General features: G+C 43.8%; 1 protein-coding gene across 3 annotated transcripts in view; it reads left to right on the top strand.

Moving 5' to 3' along the window:
* NKD1 (NKD inhibitor of Wnt signaling pathway 1) overlaps positions 1 to 20,538 on the top strand; it is a 106,185-nt gene that overhangs the window by 65,154 nt on the left and 20,493 nt on the right. For all 3 annotated transcript variants that reach the window (XM_088471957.1, XM_088471958.1, XM_088471956.1), the window contains one exon: positions 9,920 to 10,023. In XM_088471957.1, the coding sequence (XP_088328083.1) occupies positions 9,920 to 10,023 (104 nt within the window). The remainder of the gene's footprint in view (positions 1 to 9,919; positions 10,024 to 20,538) is intronic.

The raw sequence follows: 20,538 nt of genomic DNA, 5'->3' as shown, positions 1-20,538 counted from the left end.
AGGGAGACCAGCCTCCAGAACGTACAGAGGGACCTGTGGTTCCAGCGGGGACGAATTAATACTCTGTGAGGATGAGGATGTACACACTGAAGAGGGTGAGGAATGGTGGATGATGAGGTTGAGGATGACATCTTGCCTCCGTAGAGCCAGTTTGTGCAGGGACAGATTAATTGCCAGCTTGTTTTGTGGGGGCCCAAACAAACCAATCATTTCAGCCACAGTTGTGTGGCAGACCCTGGCGCTGAAATGATTGGTTTGTTAAAGTGTGCATGTCCTGTTTATACAACATAAGGGTGGGTGGGAGGGCCCAAGGACAATTCCATCTTGCACCTCTTTTTTTTCTTTGCATTATGTACTGTTTGGGGCCTAGTTTTTCAAACTGCCATCCTGTCTGCCACTGCAGTTTCACGCCTAGATGGGTCACGTGTTTGTGAGGTTAATAATAGCATAGGAGCAGAAAAACCTACAAATTCTGTGACTTTAGCTGTTTTTATGCTTTTTTTCAAAAAGATACAGATCCAAAACACAAAACCCAGAACCCAAAACACGGAAGGGTGGTTTTGGCAAAACCAATCCAGATCCAAAACACGAAGAAAGATCCAGATCCAAAACCAAAACACAAAACACGAAAAGTGGCCGGTGCACACCCCTAATTTACAGTGTTAGACTGCCTAGTAAGTACATAGGGTATATTGTGATGTATGCAGTATGTGTCTACTCTTTAATGGCTGATCTGTCATATTACAGTAAACGTAGTCTCAAAAGAGTGACATGATTGCTAGTCCTGGAAATGATGACAAATAACTATTATGTATATGGTAATAAATGGACTCGTGTTCATATAAGCATACAATGACATCAATAAAACAAAGTTGAATATTTTAACATTGTATAAACAAAATTCTAATAAAAGTTTGCAGATGACACTGAGGGGGGGAGGGTAAATTTACTAATGGTGCATACACACGGAACGACCGTCAGCGATAACTATATCCCTGAACGATCTCCCAGGTGTGCTGGATGATCGATATCGATCATCTAGCACACCAATGACGGCCAGCGACCCGTCCGTATAGTAACCTGGTCGATATCGACCAGGTTGGCCTGCATGCACGGTCGATGGACGATATCTTTATCGTCCATACGTGCCCGTGCACCGCAGGTCGCTGGTGGGTTGGAGGCACCGAAAAATGCACGATGTGAATGATAACGATATGATTGATATCGTTATCATTCATATCGTGCATTTTAATCATACTATGTGTACGGACCATAAGCTTTCAGAAGTGGAGTTGTTGCCCATAGCAACCAATCAGATTCTAGCTATTATCTTCTAGAAGGTGCTAGTTAAATGTTAAGTAGAATCTGATTGGTTGCTATGAGCAACATCTCCACTTCTAAAAACTCTTAACTTTAGTAAATATACCCCTGGGAGTCACACTGTAGCTTTTCCTGTTTAAGGACTATTTGAACATATTTACAGTATAGCACAGCGTTCTAACTTGCTTGTATTTACCCATGATCAGATATTTGCTTTAGGTTAGTTACCACAGTTAAAAAAATAAAAAAGGATCTGTTTCCTTCAGATAATTCAAAACCTCTAATGCGATTTTTCAGAGTTATCTAACATAATAAGTTATTTTGTTAAAGAGAATGCAAGTTCTAAAAGGACCAACAGCCCGAAAACCCAAAATTGACTTATACAAAATATAGTTATTACTAATTTACAAAAATGCATACATAATATTTTCAGGAGTTCACAAGAATGGACGATATGTACTATTCAGTCATAGCTGACACTGCTATATTCTCCTATCTACCGCAAACTAGCAGTCAGTAATCCAACTGAAGGACACTAGTCAGCCTTTTTTGGCCTCATTTTGCAGACAATGGGAATAGTAACTTCTTAGCAGATGTACTGTACATACCCTAGCAAACATCTGTTTGCATACTAGGGGAACTGGAGAAGTTGCCCATAACATCCAATCATTTACAGGCTGTGGTAGAAATGTGACAGTTGGTTGCTATGAGCAATTTCTCCACATTATCTCTCTCCAAAATTTGATAAATCTCCCCCTAGGACCTTTACATATATACAGTATATTTTGGAATATTATGAGTTTTTTTTATATACAATAAATTAAGTTATTTTTTTCTCATTTGACCATTACAAAAAATCTAAACTCTGCCTAACAGAGGGCTCCATTGCTAACCATTAGATTTGTTTGTTTCATGCTAGCCCGTAAGTCACATTAAAATATGCAGCGTTGGTGGATTCCTCAAAAAAATTTCACATCCTCACTGATCAAAAGCGAATCTTGCTGCTATTTGTACATAGAATCCAGTCTAAAGCTGATAAGATCCCTCATCTTTTTATAGCTGGTGAAGGAGAAAGTGCTTTGATGTTTTCAGGGAGGGGTAGAGGGGGGTAAGATTTTCCATACGGGTGTTTGGCTAACACAACAAACATTGTTTAAAAATGTAACTTTGCTTAATTAATTAGCGATTCTGTTTAATACCCGTCTGATCTCCGTCCAACAAGGTATTTTGAGCCTTGAGAAAAGAACTTCAAAGTGCTGTTTAAGATGGTCTGAACAGGGGTGTTAACCTCTTCATTGCTGGAAGAGTGCCAACATCCGTACCAGGCTAACAATTAGACTGCGACTTCTTTGTGGCATGAGATTATTGTACTTTGTAAGCCACAGAAGATTTTGGAAAAATTCGAAATTAGCAGCATCTTTGAGGGGATAATTATATTTTATTTTACTTGAATAACAATATATGTTTTTCCTATAGCTGTTTTTTATTAAATACGTAATTGCTATGCACAGCTGCATGCTTAGTACATATATAGTGCACAGATGGGCTTGGTGGAAAGGTCTTCATTAACATCTTGATTTCATCCCACTTTTCTTACATGAATGCAGCGCTGTGCATGTTGTATGTGTGAAATGCGTTGGTGTGTTTATGAAGTTCTATTGCAAAGCCTATACAAAGCCACCCCGGGAAATACAGATTAGAAGATACTGAAAATGTAAAAGCAATACAAAACAGTAGCCTTGTCCATCATACCGTATACTTATTGTAGAATATAAATTTGCATACTAATAGAAGCATACTACATTTGTGTGTGTGTGTGTGTGTGTGTGTGTGTGTGTGTGTGTGTGTGTGTGTGTGTGTGTGTGTGTGTGTGTGTGTGTGTGACATGTATACTGTGCAAAATTGTAGCATGTAAATCTGCAATTGACAAAATGTAAGTCTTGATGTACACTGTGATAGTGTCTATTCTACTGTGCTTTACATATTTGACATCTTCCATCCAAAATCCTTAACTTGTATCTGAAGTGATTCTAATAGAGAATATAGTACAGTTTCAGGCTAAAAAGGGGTTGAGACATGCAGGGCCCCAGGCTAATATGGTATAGGAATATGAAAGAGAATAATATGTATGTATGATGTACTGGCACTAGGTGCCCGTGACATGTTCTGGAAGGCTGCAGTTTTTAAAGGCTCTTTGCGATGTCAAAAGTCCTTGCAGTAATCAGCAGATGTATGGTGGTCCTTACAGGATGTGACAGGAGAAGGAGATTAAAGACATTATTAGGCTCAAGAGTTTGTAGGGCATCACTAGTCTCTCCCAAGAGCATAATAGTTCAATGAGATTCAGGCTATGCCTAGCTCCTGATGATAGGAGAATGTTCTGTTATATATATATAAATATATATATATATATATATATATATCAATGTATTTTAAATAATTCTACATAAGTTTATAAAAACCAGATGTGTCCACATACATCTTACCTCCATGCGCTACAAGTCGTGTTAAACATAACACATGAGCGCCGTGCAACTCGGTAGTGCCAATCATCTTTTCATGTGACTGTTTATCTTCAAATGCGGCTTTTTCACAAAGTGATGCAAATAGAATGCACAAACAGCATCTGCTGATTAAAATGATATGCGGCATGCCCAGTGGCGGAACTTCTGAGTGGTGGGCCCAGGTGCAAAAATTAGCTTTGGGCTCCCCTCCTCCGCCCTACTCAAGTTCAAAGTGCAGTGGGTGACAGGGAGAGGTGGAGGGTGACAGGGAGAGAGCAAGAGGTAGACAAAGAGAGGCCAGAAGGTGACAAGGAGAGGGTGACAGGGAGAAGCAGTGGGTGACAGGGAGAGATAACATGCAGTGGGTGACAGGGAGAGATAGTATGCAGTGGGTGACAGGGAGAGATAACATGCAGTGGGTGACAGGGAGAGGGAAGAGGCAGTGGGTGAGAGGGTGACAGGGAGAAGCAGTGGGTGACAGGGAGAGAAAACAGGCAGTGGGTGACAGGGAGAGGGAAGTGGCAGTGGGTGAGAGGGGAGAAGTGACAGGGAGAAGCAGTGGGTGACAGGGAGAGGGAAGAGGCAGTGGGTGAGAGGGGAGAGGGTGACAGGGAGAGATAACAGGCAGTGGGTGACAGGGAGAGATAACAGGCAGTGGGTAACAGGGAGAGATAACAGGCAGTGGGTGCAGGGCCGGATTTACCATTAACCAACCTAGGCACCCGCCTAGGGCCCGTCGGGTTTCAAGGGGCTCGTTGCCAGGCCCCCTACCTTTCGAAATCCAGCCCTGGAGTGATCTTTGTTCGAAGTTGAACTGCTGCTGCTGGTACACAAAGCAGGATCAGCATCATGGTCCAGGGCCCTGCCCCTAGCCAGCCCCTTCTAACCAATCCCCAAGCAACCTACAGTGCTGCAGCCAGCCCTCCCCCACAGTGTGACAAGCAGCCTCCTCATCCCTCCCTCTCTCCCCTCCCAGGATAGCGAATAGCCCTTCCGCCCCCCCCACCCCTCCATAGTATAGGAGGCAGCCTTCCCCTGCCCCCTCCCTCCCCCCCGCAGCATAGCGAGCAGCCTTCTGCCCCCCCCTCCGTAGTATAGGAAGCCTTACGCCGTCCCTCCCCAACAAGATAGTGAGCAGCCCCCCCCCCTTCGCAGTACAGCAAGCAGCCTTCCGCCCCCGCCCCCTCTGCAGTATAGGAAGCAGCTTTTCCCCCTCCTCACTGCAGCCTTACACCACCCCTTCCCCCTCCCCCTGCAGTATAGCAAGCAGCCTCTCCCCCCTTGGCAGTATAGCAGGCAACCTTCTGCCGCGTCCCCCCCCCCCCTGCAGCATAGCAAGCAGCTTTCCCCTCCTCCGCAGTATGAAATGCAGCCTTCCGCCGCTCCTCCCTGCAGTGTAGCAGACAACCACCTCCGACATCGATCACCTAGCTGGGTAAGTTTAACTGACATTTTTTTTGTAGGGTGTAAAATAGCCCAGCTCTCTTTACCTGTGTGTGTGTATATATATATATATATATATATATATATATATATATATAGACAAAAAGGGGGTGAAGGAGCGGCGCCTTCAGTGTGACAACTTTTATAGCAGGGATATTAGGACCAAGTCCATGTGGTCCAAGCACACAGTCTATCCTTGTAGTGTCTTCGTGTAAATCCCACGATGTAAATCTAAAAAAAAACAGAAAAATAAAACAAACATAGTGTAGTCTGTAATAATATAATATAAATATACGTTCAGAAAGTGCTATCGTGCAAAAGTGGTGACATATAAACAGTAGCCGTGTGTTAGAAACACTCCACTCATGTGCATACAACAAAGCTCCAGCACCCCGAGTATATATAAAAAATAGCCTTGTACCAGCTGTTAACTTGTCTCATGTCAAGGTAATAGGTATCTTTCTTTTGGTCCTTTTCTAGGTCCAGGAACTAGGTCCAAATGCATATGCAAACATAGAGAAAAAAAAAAAGGACTCCAATAGTGTAATAAGTTTAACACATACACTTTAATGGATCCACTCCTGAGGAAGTCCTATTGCTGTATCCACTCCTGAGGAAGTCCCCAGAGACCACAGAGGGACGAAACGCGTTGAGCAGCACTTAGTAGGACCTCCTGCTACACTTCCACACTGTTGGACAGATAAGCCCTTTTAATCTTGCTATATTGTACGAGTCTTTTTTGTTGTTGTCTCCATTAAAGTGTATGTGTTAAACTTATTACACTATTGGAGTCCTTTTTTTTTTCTCTATGTTTGCATATGCATTTGGACCTAGTTCCTGGACCTAGAAAAGGACCAAAAGAAAGATACCTATTACCTTGACATGAGACAAGTTAACAGCTGGTACAAGGCTATTTTTTATATATACTCGGGGTGCTGGAGCTTTGTTGTATGCACATGAGTGGAGTGTTTCTAACACACGGCTACTGTTTATATGTCACCACTTTTGCACGATAGCACTTTCTGAACGTATATTTATATTATATTATTGCAGACTACACTATGTTTGTTTTATTTTTCTGTTTTTTTTTAGATTTACATCGTGGGATTTACACGAAGACACTACAAGGATAGACTGTGTGCTTGGACCACATGGACTTGGTCCTAATATCCCTGCTATAAAAGTTGTCACACTGAAGGCGCCGCTCCTTCACCCCCTTTTTGTCTACATTATCTAAGTGATTTTTCTGAATAGATCACATATTGGAAAGTGCGGCAGCCACCGTAAATAGGGAGTGTGTTTGAGATATCCCATGTGGTTTTATTTTTTCACTATTTTTATTTCACATGTATTGTTTATGAGCTTTTGTGCGCCACTTATACCACTTTATATCATATATATATATATATATACACACGCACACATACTATATAATAAAAATATATATATATTTATTATATAGTACGTGTGTGTGTGTATATATACATATACTGTATATATTGTATGTGTGTGTGTGTGTATATATATATATCTATATTCACTGAGTCTACCTCTGTTCTTTCCGCTTTTCCTTCTCTCACCATGTTTTTCCCCTTTTCCTTCTCCCTTTGTTTGACCCTCATTTATCACGTCTACCTGTTTGATCCCCCATTTCTCCCGTCTACCTCTGTTTGACCCCATTTCTCCCGTCTACCTCTGTTTGCCCCCCATCTGTGTCATATTTGATGTTTTCTACCTGCTCTCGTGTGTATTTGATTATTACAGCAATAATTGCCTGTATTACAGTAGTGTCACTGGAGCACGTTAAATACACATATATATATATATATATATATATATATATATATATGATGTGTGTATATAATGTGATGTGTGTATCTTGGTCCAACGACGCCTACTGTAATATATGCACAGGATTGTTTGAGGGTGGGGGGGCGCCAAACCGTTAAATTGCCTAGGGCCCCATGAGGTCTAAATGCGGCTATGAGTGGGTGACAGGGAGAGATAACAGGCAGTGGGTGACAGGGAGAGGGAAGAGGCAGTGGGTGAGAGGGGAGAAGTGACAGGGAGAAGCAGTGGGTGACAGGGAGAGATAACAGGCAGTGGGTGACAGGGAGAGGGAAAAGTCAGTGGGTGAGAGGGGAGAGGTGACACGGAGAAGCAGTGGGTGACAGAGAGGGGAGACGGTGACAGGGAGAGTTGACAGGCAATGGGTGACTGGGAAAGGGGATAGGCAGTGGGTGACAGGGAGAGAGTGATAGTGAGATGTGACAGGGAAAAACAGTGGGTGAGAGGGAGAAGTGACAGGGAGAGGAATGGGCAGTGGGTGACAGGGAGAGGGTGATAGGAAGAGGTGACAGGCTGTGGGTGACAGAGAGAGGCAATGGGTGAGAGGGAGAGGTGACAGGGAGAATGAGGGGCAGTGAGTGACAAGGAGAGGGTGATAGGGAGAGGGTGACAGGGAGAGGGGAGAGGCAGTGGGTGACAGGTAGAGGGTAATATGAAGAGGGGACAGGCAGTGGGTGACAGGGAGATGCAGTGGATGCCTGACACATTATGTCACACTGTAGTACCCACACATGCCACCCTTAGTGTCCACACATTATGCTACACTGTAGTGCCCCCACATTATACCACACTGTAGTGCCAACACATTATGCCATACTGTAGTGCCCACACATTATGGCACCTGTAGTGCCCACACATTATGCCACACTGTAGTGCCCACACATTATGGCACCTGTAGTGCCAACACATTATGCCACATCTAGTGCCCACACATGATGCTACACTGTAGTCCCCACACATTTTGCCACCTGTAGTACCCACACATTATGCTACACTGTAGTGCCCCCACATTATGCCACACTGTAGTGCCCACACATTATGGCACCTGTAGTGCCCACACATTATGCCACACTGTAGTGCCCACACATTATGGCACCTGTAGTGCCAACACATTATGCCACATCTAGTGCCCACACATTTTGCCACCTGTAGTACCCACACATTATGCTACACTGTAGTGCCCCCACATTATGCCACCTGTAGTGCCCACACATTATGCTACACTGTAGTGCCCACACATTATTCCACCTGTAGTGCTCACACATTATGCCAATTGTAGTGCCCACACATTATGACACCTGTAGTGCCCACACATTATGCTATCACTGTAGTGCCCACACAATATGCCACCTGTAATACCCACGCAGTGTACTCACCAGCAGCATCCTCAGGCAGCCGGTAGAGCAGCAGTCACAGCCTCACAATGAGTCACTTCCATGAGCCTGCTCTACTGCTAAACTCCAGGTCAGAGGAGCATGTGATGGGCTTCTCCAATCAGAGCTCAGCACATGCTCCTCTAACCCCACTGCAGAGACTGCTGGGGTATATTACCCAGTAGTATGCTGCAGTGCTGAGCCTGATTGCACTGTGCCTTGGTCCTCTCTGTGTGTAGCTGCCGGCCGGCTCAACTACAGACGGCGCAGGGGAGTGTGGACCCCTATATCACGGTGGGCCTCGGTGCAGTGCACCGGCTGCACTACCGGTAGTTCCGCACCTGATCATGCCTACATTCTGTGTGCTACTGCCGGTGCATCTGCATGTGAAATGCTACGTTATAGTGTTAGTTGATAGAAGGGCTGTTAAATGCGCAATAAACTAAGGTGTATGTGGACACATCTGTAATCAGCAAATTGCTGCTACCTAAGAAAAAAAGTTCTACTGCTGTGTTAAAGGGCAAAAAGTTGGAAGAAGCTTTTAAACACTAAGGGGTAAATTTACTAAAGTGAGAGTTTTTAGAAGTGAGTTTTAGAAGAGATGTTGGCCATAGCAACCAATCAGATTCTAGCTATTATCTTCTAGACGGTGCTAGTTAAATGTTAAGTAAAATCTGATTGGTTGCTATGGGCAACATCTCTTCTAAAACTCACTTCTAAAAACTCTCACTTTAGTAAATTTACCCCTAAAAGTCAGGTCAAACAAAATTACTATTTAGTACCAATAACTGAAAAGAAAGGTCAGAAGTATGACAAGGTTCAGAATAAGCGTTTGGCAAAGTCAAAGTACCAAGAGGGTGAGATACATAAGTACCTGTGCTCGAAGGGGACCTGGGAGTTGCAGGAAGACACAGCCATGTTGTCAAAATGTATAGAGAGCTGTGGAATTTACAAAGGGAATAGCCCCCCTTCCCCCCACACACGCTTGACCATACCCCTTAGTGCCAGGGACCAACTCATCTCCTGGTTGCCCTGGGCACAGAAGGGTAATGGGCAGCAAAGTGATGATACACAATGCTTTCCCTGGATAGCATGTCAAGTATTCTGTCTTTCATCCGCAAATAAATTATCTAAGGGTATGAGAAATATAAACGGATGTACATTCAACTGAGGTGAAGATGAACTGTGTAGTATCATGGCATTATAGTCTGTTCTGTTACTGACCTGGAAAAACCACAGACTGTTCTGTGAAAAGATGTGCATACAGTGTGGCATAGGCAAGAATGGTTTGTACCCACAGGTTCCCATGACATAAATGCAGCACTGGGTATGACTAGTTGATAGGTTAAAATGTATTTTCTGTCATATGTGACTATACCTACAAATAAGCACTTTAGCATTGCCATAACTTGCTATCTATAATTTTTTTAGTTGCTCTCCCGGCTGAGAAAAGTGAGGGTCTCTTCACCTTTGAGGACAAGAAAGCAGGGGATAAAGACACAGATGGACGTGCCAAGAAACAACTGAAATTTGAAGTATGTTTATTTAGTTTATTCAAATGGATTCAAATGATGGGCCTGATAAAGCAGCATATGCAGTTGCAATCGCAGGTGTGTAAATATGCTAATGACTGCCGCTGCTCAACCAGCATACAGACGCCCACTGCAACTTTCTCATATCCGTCCAACCCCGCACTCCTGCGTATACATCGGTACCATCGACGCACATCGGCCAGTCATGCAGCATTTACACCAGGTCTGACCAGCCGCAGAAACTGCAAGTCCCATCACACGCAGTGAGTACTCACGCTGCGTATGCAATCGCAGTGGCTAATTTATGCACGCCCAAGCAACAGCGTTCAAACAAACAGACACGCCTGCGTTTCTCCGACCACTCCCCCGTCACCACCAACAAACGCTCACAGCATGTCACTCACTCTGCGATGGATTCCTCGGTGCGTGCGTAGTCGCACTGCGATTGCAGCGCACGCACAGTGCGGCTTATATGCATGCGTAATGGCTAACAATCGCTCGATCTGCGCATGTAGTTGCATTTGCGAACGCTGCTGAATCAGGCCCTATGTTTGATTCTTTACATTAAAATGTTCTTTATATTCATTGTTTTGAGCTTAGGGTAATTATACGAACTCCTGGGGAGACGGTCTCTGGAGAGAGCAGAAATACCATATGTCTGTAGGTCAGCGCACCTACTGTACATATTTTTAGTAGCTACTTCATTCTGAAAATGTATTTACTGTTCCTGTTTATATATCTGAACACTGGGGGAGTTTTTTCAGGATACTTATATATATTTTCTTTTTAGCAGAGAGGTATTTTTAAAAGCCATATAGGTTTCTAGGTGTATTTATATAAATAGGAAGACACCTTTCTATCTACCTGTCTGTAATGGAGTGTAATGTGTGATCATTTTGGCTTAAAACCCACTGCCATTTTACTATTTACTTACATTTCTAAAGTTAGTATTTGATACTTGTTTTCACTAGCGGCTTTGTGTTTCCTGTAGACTTCGCTTTGCATGTGCGCAGGGGTGTCGGAACAATTTTATGTTGGGGGGGGTGACATAAAATTGTTCTGGCGCCCCCTCCTCTCCTTCCTTCTCCCCCTTCCCTTCCCTGACTCTCTCTTACCTGTGCCGCTGAGCGGTGGCCGCGGGCAGTCAGACTCAGGCCAGAGCTGTGCTTTATAGTAATAGGCTGCACGGCCCCTGCACTGCACAGAGGAGGAAGTGTAATGTGCGGTGGTTTAACTTAAAAAACGCACATTACACCTCCTCCTCCATGTGGCACAGGGGCCCTGCAGCCTATTGCTATACTGCACAGCTCCTGACCGGCTGCTCCTTTAACATGTTTGGGGGGGGCAGGCTGCCTCCTTGCCCCCCTCCATTCTGACACCCATGCATGTGCGTGATATGAAAGCACGTAATGAAAGTAGTAGAATAGCTGTAGAGAAAATAGGAAGGAAAAAGCGCTTGGGGTAATAATTGATGTTCAAAAATTGCACTCTTTGTGGACCAAATAAAATTCAGCAATTTAATGATAATAATTGTACATAAAATACATGAAAGCACTACAAGCAGGTACTCCAATGGAAAATCAGGAACAATGGGACCAATGGCCCTAATTCAGACCCACTCGCAAGCGGGCGCACGTACGTTAGGCGTACGTACAAAAATATTTAAATTCAATGGCTCGCTCGTATTTTCGTTCGCATCTAAAATTCCTCCCTAAACTCTGACGACCCCTCCTCTAACTAACGAGCGTACGAAATAGCGAGCGTACATCCCCGAAATGGCTTGAAAGGAACGCACGCACACGTATAAACAGGAAGTGGCCTTGTCAGATGTCGATTACCTGCTCCTTTATTCTGCCTACCTCCATCAATCGTATCATGCCAATCAATGTATCAATTAGCTTAATTGTTTGTTTTTTTTCAACACAATGCAAGAAACTTTACTCTTGTCCATGTTTGTGTTTACCCGCAGAATACGTACGGATGAAACATTCGCTTTTATTGTTCAAAAAACATGTGAACCACAATTAAACAATTGTACTATTGCTGTGTATCCCCGCATATTTCCCTGGGTTCATTTCTTTATTTAAATTTGCTTACGCATGTCAGTGCATCAAGCCTATCCTAACTCTCAAGAGATTTCTGGCCCTGTCGAACACATGACTCATACACTAACCAATAAAATTGCTCCTGTTAATTTCCAAAATACATTAGCCAATCAGAAAATTTTTACACACTTTATCAAAAATGATTTTTAAGAAAAACACCATTGCCATCATGAGAGCCTCCGCATTCACCAGGCGTGAGCTGCTGGTGCTTACGGAGGTCATGGATCGCCGGATCACCAGCCAGCCTCAACCCATGACCAACCGGCAGAAGCGCTCCGCGTATGCGGAGGTACGGTCCCGCCTGCGGTCCTTCGGCTCACGCCGCAACATCGGGCAGCTGGAGCGCAGGTGGTCCGACCTGCAACGGCGAACGCCCCGCTTGCTGGCATGCTTTCGCATGCAGATCCTGGCAAGTAAGTGTTATGTATTGTGGTTTTAATGTTTGTGTTTGTGGGGCAAACTGCGTGTGCATGTTTTCCTGTCTGTTCTATTTATTATTTGTACTCATATCTGCGTCTGCATGTTTCCCTGTCTGTTCTATTTATTATTTGTACTCATATCTGCGTGTGCATGTTTTCCTGTCTGTTCTATTTATTATTTGTACTCATATCTGCGTCTGCATGTTTTCCTGTCTGTTCTATTTATTATTTGTACTCATATCTGCGTCTGCATGTTTTCCTGTCTGTTCTATTTATTATTTGTACTCATATCTGCGTCTGCATGTTTTCCTGTCTGTTCTATTTATTATTTGTACTCATATCTGCGTCTGCATGTTTTCCTGTCTGTTCTATTTATTATTTGTACTCATATCTGCGTCTGCATGTTTTCCTGTCTGTTCTATTTATTATTTGTACTCATATCTGCGTCTGCATGTTTTCCTGTCTGTTCTATTTATTATTTGTACTCATATCTGCGTCTGCATGTTTTCCTGTCTGTTCTATTTATTATTTGTACTCATATCTGCGTCTGCATGTTTTCCTGTCTGTTCTATTTATTATTTGTACTCATATCTGCGTCTGCATGTTTTCCTGTCTGTTCTATTTATTATTTGTACTCATATCTGCGTCTGCATGTTTTCCTGTCTGTTCTATTTATTATTGGTACTCATATCTGCGTCTGCATGTTTCCCCTCTTTTTCTGATTTTTTAATTCTACTGCTATTTTTTGGGGTTTTATTTTTTATTATTTTTTTTTTGTTTGTTTGGTTGCCCGGATTTGTCCATAAACTAAACGCAATTTCTTTGACATATTTTAGGGGGACAGCCAAGACTCCGCCGTCAACGTCCGTCCAGACGGCGTTCCCGCCCACTCTCCCCAACCCCCAGCCAACACTCCACCCCAAATCTTTCCCCTATTCCCCACTCCTCCCCATCCTTCCCAGACCCTCTCCCGGAAATGTCGGGCCTCCTTCCCCTCCGTCCCACTTCCCCCTCTCCTCCACCCACCCCTCTTCCAATTACCCCCTCCCCGGAGTCCAGCATAACTCCGCCCCATTCTTTGGGGAATGACGGATCCTCCGAGGAGGATCATGGAGGTTTGGCCGGAGCTCCCGATTTGTCTCCCGGTATGTTTTTTTAATTTTTTTTTTAAAGCACAAACTCTTTGTATGTAATCATGTGTCGTGCCTTTCTTCGTGTTTTTGTGGCTTGACTTTTGTTGATTGTGAAGGTTTGCCTTTACCTCTTCCTGGTGATTTAAGCATACACATATCATACCTGTGGGAATTTGTACCTAGGCCTTGTATTTTTGCCAGCCCACCCTTTTTATTTCTGTTTTTGGGTTTAGGAGTGATTTGGTTTTTTTTTTATGTTTTTCTGTGGATTCCCTATTGTTGTATTAACCCACACACTTTTCTCACCCACAGAGGAACAGAGGCGTCGGCAAGAGGTGGCGGATGTTGTGGGGCAGATGCGCCACCATGTAATCGGCCTTCTGGTGGCCCTCGACCGGCTGTCTGGCCTCCTTCGGCATTAGATTTTTTTTTTTTGTTCTATTTTCCAAATAAATTTATTAAGACAAATATACGTTGTGGCTCATTTTTAAAAACCAAAACCAAGATAGTTTAGCCTGACATAAGTTCCTGCAAGGATTTCCCTTTTTTAAAAGTTAGATTGTGTTTTGTCTTTGTATGTCAAACAGACACCAGAAACACATAACAGTAACAATGTCATTTCCCTTTTTGGGTGTAGTGTCAATTACAGATTTCTACATTTTCCAGGTTCCTACTTGGTGCGCAAGCTGCTTAGGCCAATCTTACAAATCCCAAGGTTGGGCCAGGCTTCCTTTTGGTGTGGATTGGGAAGCTGAAAACATATTTCAGTTTTGCTCAACTGGCGTCAGTACTGGTTTACCCCTTAGTCAAATGTAACTTGTGTTAACCTGGTTACACTTGCTGTTAACGTCCCAAAAAAGGAAGACCATTTCACTCTTCAAACATTTATTCACAACATAACAGAGAAAACAAAGTGGTCACTCCCAAAAAAAATACACAGTGATAAATTCAAATACAACACATACCAAGAAATAATTAAATAAAAACACAAAATCAAGAACTGGTTGACGAAGGACCATGCCAACATGATTCCACAAACATGGCGTTGCGATATGGGTTCAAGAATATATGCCCAAAAGGACCAGATCCAGGTTTGGTAAGGGTAGCAGGAAGTAGTGAGCGTTGGAGTGCCAAAGATTATGTGAACAAACAGAAGATGGTGAGAAAATTAAAAATAAATTAGATGTTCGCCAAAAAACACAAACACATTAGGTATAAACACTGGAGTTTTGTTCAAACTTACCTAAAAAATCTGGCCACCACATCATCGCGTATGGCCCCCCCACATACTGACCTTCGACCAACCTCGGGGGGGCCATCCTCAGGTAAGGCATCCTCTGGCTGCATTGGGACACCACTCCTTATGGCAATGTTGTGAAATATCCCACACAGGACCACAATTTTCGACACCATATCCGGCACATACATGAGCTCGCCACCAGAGCGGTGGAGGCATCTGAATCGGCCTTTTAAAAGGCCGATACAGCGCTCCACCACTTGCCTGGTGGCTGTAAGTGCGGAATTATACGCACTTTGTGGCCCTGGTGTGGGAGCCAAATAAGGAGTGAGCAGCCAGGACATGCAAGGGTATCCACTGTCTCCTGTGAACAAAAATAGACCACATCAGGAACACTGTGTATCAAGCTTAACATTGTTATGTACTAAAGGTCTCCACTTACCCAGAAGCCACGCATCACCAGCTTGTAGGTTGGTTAATTTCTGCCATATCCCTGATTGCCGGATGACGAAGGAGTCATGAGCACTTCCGGGTAATTTAGCATTCAGGGACAGGATCTGGAGGGAGGCATCACATACCACCATTACATTCAGGGAGTGATAGTGTTTCCTGTTTCTAAATATTGCCTCCAGCCGTGCTGGAGGCTGAAGTGGTATGTGAGTACCATCCACAACCCCTATGATGTGTGGGAAGCCAGCTATTTGGTAAAAATTGGCCTTGGCCACACTAAGGGCACCCATATCCAAAGGCATTTTAATAAAATGATGGAGGTGCTTGAAAAGTGCCTCCATCACTGCCCTCAGGATCCTGGAAAAGGAGGATTGGGAGATGCCCGCCACTATTCCCACCGTTGTTTGAAATGATCCTGAGGCACAGAAATGTAACACCGCCATAAATTGCGTCAGTGGTGGTATTGCTGTTGGACTGTCAATTTGCCGCTCAAGATCACTTTCTATTAATGAGAGAGTGTCTATGATGATGTTGGGAGGTAGACGGTAGCATCTTAAAACCTCATCATCGGGCATTCCAAAAAGGGTGACACGTGTTCGAAATATCTGGGGCCTTGCATGCCTACGATGCCTACGCCTGGGACGAGTTTGAGGTTGGTCGTCTTCCGGGAGCAGGGCCAGAACAATTCGCCCCAGATCTACCTGAAATTCAAAGTTTACAATGTAAGGCTTTTGACCCACCCCAAAAGTAAGAAAAAACAACTTAGCTTTCTGATACCATCCATAGCTGCTTACATGCCGGGGTATTGTCATGATACGTATAAACTGTAAAAAAGCCAACAATGAGACTTCAAAAATTTAGAGGGTGTTTTTTTTGTTTAAAAATTGTTGCAAGCCAACACAGAAAATAGCGGAAAAACACATTTGGCCATCGATGAAAACGACATTGCACACCGTACGTCAAATAGGGTTCAAATGGACCCAAAAAAGGGAAAAGGGAAAAGCAAAACTGGATTATATGATGAATAAGCCGTCAAAAATGCGGTAATTAATTCGCAAATGCAAGTCGCTACACCAACAGTCAAAAATGCGGTAATTAATTCGCAAATGCAAGTCGCTACACCAACAGTCAAAAATGCGGTAATTAATTCGCAAATGCAAGTCACTACACCAACAGTCAAAAATGCGGTAATTAATTCGTAAATGCAAGTCAATACACCAACAGTCAAAAATGCGGTAATTAATTCGCAAATGCAAGTCACTACACCAACAGTCAAAAATGCGGTAATTAATTTGCAAATGCAAGTCACTACACCAACAGTCAAAAATGCGGTAATTAATTCGCAAATGCAAGTCACTACACCAACAGTCAAAAATGCGGTAATTAATTCGTAAATGCAAGTCAATACACCAACAGTCAAAAATGCGGTAATTAATTCGCAAATGCAAGTCAATACACCAACAGTCAAAAATGCGGTAATTAATTCGCAAATGCAAGTCACTACACCAACAGTCAAAAATGCGGTAATTAATTCGCAAATGCAAGTCACTACACCAACAGTCAAAAATGCGGTAATTAATTCGCAAATGCAAGACAAAAAATGGACTTACCCAACTCGAATATATAAGATTTCCACAAAAAACTTCTTTGGGTCCGAAAACAAAAAAAAACTAAAAAAGAAGAAATGAGTGTTAAACAAATTAACGAACCACAAAACAGAAGAATACACCAATTGGGCACAAATTTGAATGCACAAAACTTACCAAATCAGGAAAGGATGTTGAAAAAATGAAAAAAATGCGAACGGAAAAACCAAAGAAATGTAGCAAAAACAAACAAAAAAACAACTCTGCCAAATCCTCCAAACGCAAACAACCAAATCCAAACCACTTAACCGACAACACTCCAACAACCCCACCTCGAATCCACACACACCAAGCCATAAATAGTGTTTATTTTCCCGCACAAATTAAGGATGAATCATAGGGACGCACAATCAATGATGCGGCCGCAAACTAAGGACGCATGTATAAATACGTCACGAAATCACATAGAATTTCTGGATGATTTCATGCTGGAAGCAGAGACATGGCTTCAAACCAGGGAAACAATGGTCAAAATTGCGGCGGTAAGGCCTTCATGCATTTTGTGTCAATGATTCTTTTAAAACATAATATTGTGCAAGTTGTGAAGTGGCTAAATCTGCATATTTACCCAAATAGGTGAGGAGGATGACATGGAAGAGACTGCTGGCCCCAGTCAACCCGCCAAAGCTGCCAAAAAAAAAAGGCAGCCACATTTCACAAGCAAGGAGATGGAGGTTTTGATCCAGAAGTGCGTTGACATCCTGCCCCAGGCAGCCAGGAATATGAGCCAAAGCCAGAAGTGGAGAATGTGGGAGGAGGTCGCCGTTGCTGTCAATAGGGTGGGTGATTATGTCCGTCTAGCCCGGGATGTCAAACGGCGGTAAGTAAACACTTTCCCATCCTATAAACAAACCCCATTGTAAAAAAAAGGATAATGGTTCCAAATTCATTCCACAGATGGGCAGACTTCAAATATCGTCTCAAACAAAAACTTGCCGACAGGGCTAGGCATGCAAGGGGGACAGGTGGGGGTCCCACCCCTGTGTCATTGGAGTTGACAGACTTAGAAGAGATGGCACAGGGGTGTGTGCAGGCTGTGGAGGTGTTTGGCGTGTCCAACATGGATACGGACATGCCAGACTTTGCGGCTCCTCATGTTGGCCAAGGTAAGTCTTGTGATGTCACCAACTCAGAAATGCTATTGTGCCAATATGTAGATTCTAATGTGAGTCTTTTCTCCAATTTCCTAACAGAGACAGAGGCGGATGAGTCTGCTCCAGAGGGGAGCCTTGGCCGCAGAATTTCTGCTGGCTCTGCAGGGGAGGAACCAGTACATCCGGCTGAGGACCCTGCAGAAGCCAGTCCAGGGCGTGCCCCCTCGCAGGCAGTGGGCCTCCTCACAGAACTCAATTTTAAATCGGATTGCCATACGGAGATTCTGCAGAGGATGGACGCCAGTCTGATACGGGTGGCTGAGGCCCTGGAGCAAAATGCTGCGGCCAACGTGACCATTGGTCAGGCCCTGGCGGAAAATACCAGGGCCAACATCCGCATCGCCGATGCCCTGGAGCAGCTCGTTCGCCAGCACATGGTGGAGCCGACCTCCCTTCCTGCCGGAACATCCGGATCCTCCACCTCTGGCACAACATCAGCCAATCCTCCAAATGTGCCTAGCCCTGTGCCTAGTCCAGAGGCCACAACATCTGCCTCTGGACAGGCCAGCCCGATGGCATCCCGGACCCGGTCTGGCGCCCACCCTCACCCAGCCAAACGGGCGAGAAAACGGTGACAGCAATGGCGACTTTTCCCACACTCCTTCTGTGCTTGGCTCATATTCCTTTCTGGTCAAAACTTCCCTCTCCTCTCCTGAAATGTTTTTAAATTTTGTATTTACGCTTATGTTAGTAGTTATGTTATATTTTTTTTTGGATCAAATATCTTGGCCACAAAAAAAGGCAATACAATATTAGGCCAATTTGTTTGTGTGTAAACAATAAATTAAAAACAAAACACTGACATTGTATTGTGACATTATTGTACAAATGGGTTACATTTAATCCTGGCCTTAAACGCAAAAACTGACCCTCTTTAAAAAAAAAAAAGGCCTCTTTAAGGAACGTTTAAAAAATCACATAGCGATGCAAATTCCACAGTAAACCAAAAAAAAGGGGAGCTAATTAAAAGATGATGACATTATTGTTACAATAGGCCATAACCACCAAATTGTGGCCAAAATAAAACCCCAAAAATGTACGCTAATTGATTGTGTAATCATGACATTAGCAGCTCTGATTTCCACCTGCGTACGCTTTTGTGCTATCCCAATAAACTGCTTTCCAAACACATACCAAGCCGGATTTCAATCCAACACTAATTACTTTACTGACCAGCCGCGATTAATCGCTGCACCATCGTGGAGTCCCGGGACGGAGGAGAAGGCCATCGCCAATGTGGTCGAGTAATCCTGACCCTAAGCTGTGCGAGCATTTTGAAGGGAAAGCGGATGTTTCAGTGACGTATGAGACGGTCCGAACACATTTGACGTTCGCATCTGCTAATGTATGTACGCCCCAAAAACGCCTCGCCACGCCTGCGTTTTTTCATCTCCACCCCCGTCAACACCCAAAAACGCCCTGTTCTGTCAATCACATTTGACATGTCACTTCCTGTACGCTATTTTAGGAACGAGAGAAAAAAAGCTCGCAATCTGCCGTACGCACATGCGCAGTGTAACACCGACGCATGCGCGGTTAGTCAACATCGGAACGCAACGAGCGTACTGTTGTTAACGTGCGGCTCTGAATGAGGGCCAATGTCTTTATCTGACGTTATTCACCGTATCAAATGGAATATATGAATTTATATGAATTTATTAACAATTTAGATAAAATCCTTGGATTAGGCCATAATGGATGGATGGATGGATGGATGGATGGATGGATGGATGGATGGATGGATGGATGGGATGTTGTTACCAGAAAGTAGCCAGGAGGAGACCCATAGGTAAAGATGTCCTTCGCTTTATAATGAGGCTCCTGATGATTTCCTGGACAGATGATACTGGATGTAAAGTCCCAAAAGCATCTAGTGGGCACTCGAGTGTCAGCAGTTCCACTTCCCTGTGGTTAATCCACAGCTTCATCAGATTAAGCACAGGGATTGATATACACTATGGACTAATCCAAGTCTTTTTTCTGAAGAGTAATTTCTTTATTCATCCCAAGACAGTGGCTTGTTATGTAGGATGCAGATTAGCATGTTAGTTTGCTGTGAAAAAGTATAATTTTTTTTATTCAAGGGGTCCTTGGATGACATTTTTAACTGGATTCAAATGGAATCTATTGTTTCTTTTGACCTCACTCACTATGTTATGCTGGGCATACACAGCCAGATAAAATGTCTGTCAGACCGACAGACATTTTATCTGGCCAGCTGCCAGCCGCAGATGTCGCCGGCATACACTGTGAGAGAAATCTCACAGTGTATAGCCCGACATCCGCGCTCCGGCCCCGGGGGAGGAGACATTTCCCTGTTCCTTCCGTAGGAAGGAACACAGGAAATGTCTATCTGTCGGCCGCGCTGGGCATA

Source organism: Taudactylus pleione, unplaced genomic scaffold (assembly GCF_031769625.1).
Source record: "Taudactylus pleione unplaced genomic scaffold, aTauple2 ptg000117l, whole genome shotgun sequence".
NCBI classification, from domain to species: Eukaryota; Metazoa; Chordata; class Amphibia; order Anura; family Myobatrachidae; genus Taudactylus; species Taudactylus pleione.
This window is presented reverse-complemented; position numbering and strand designations above follow the sequence as displayed.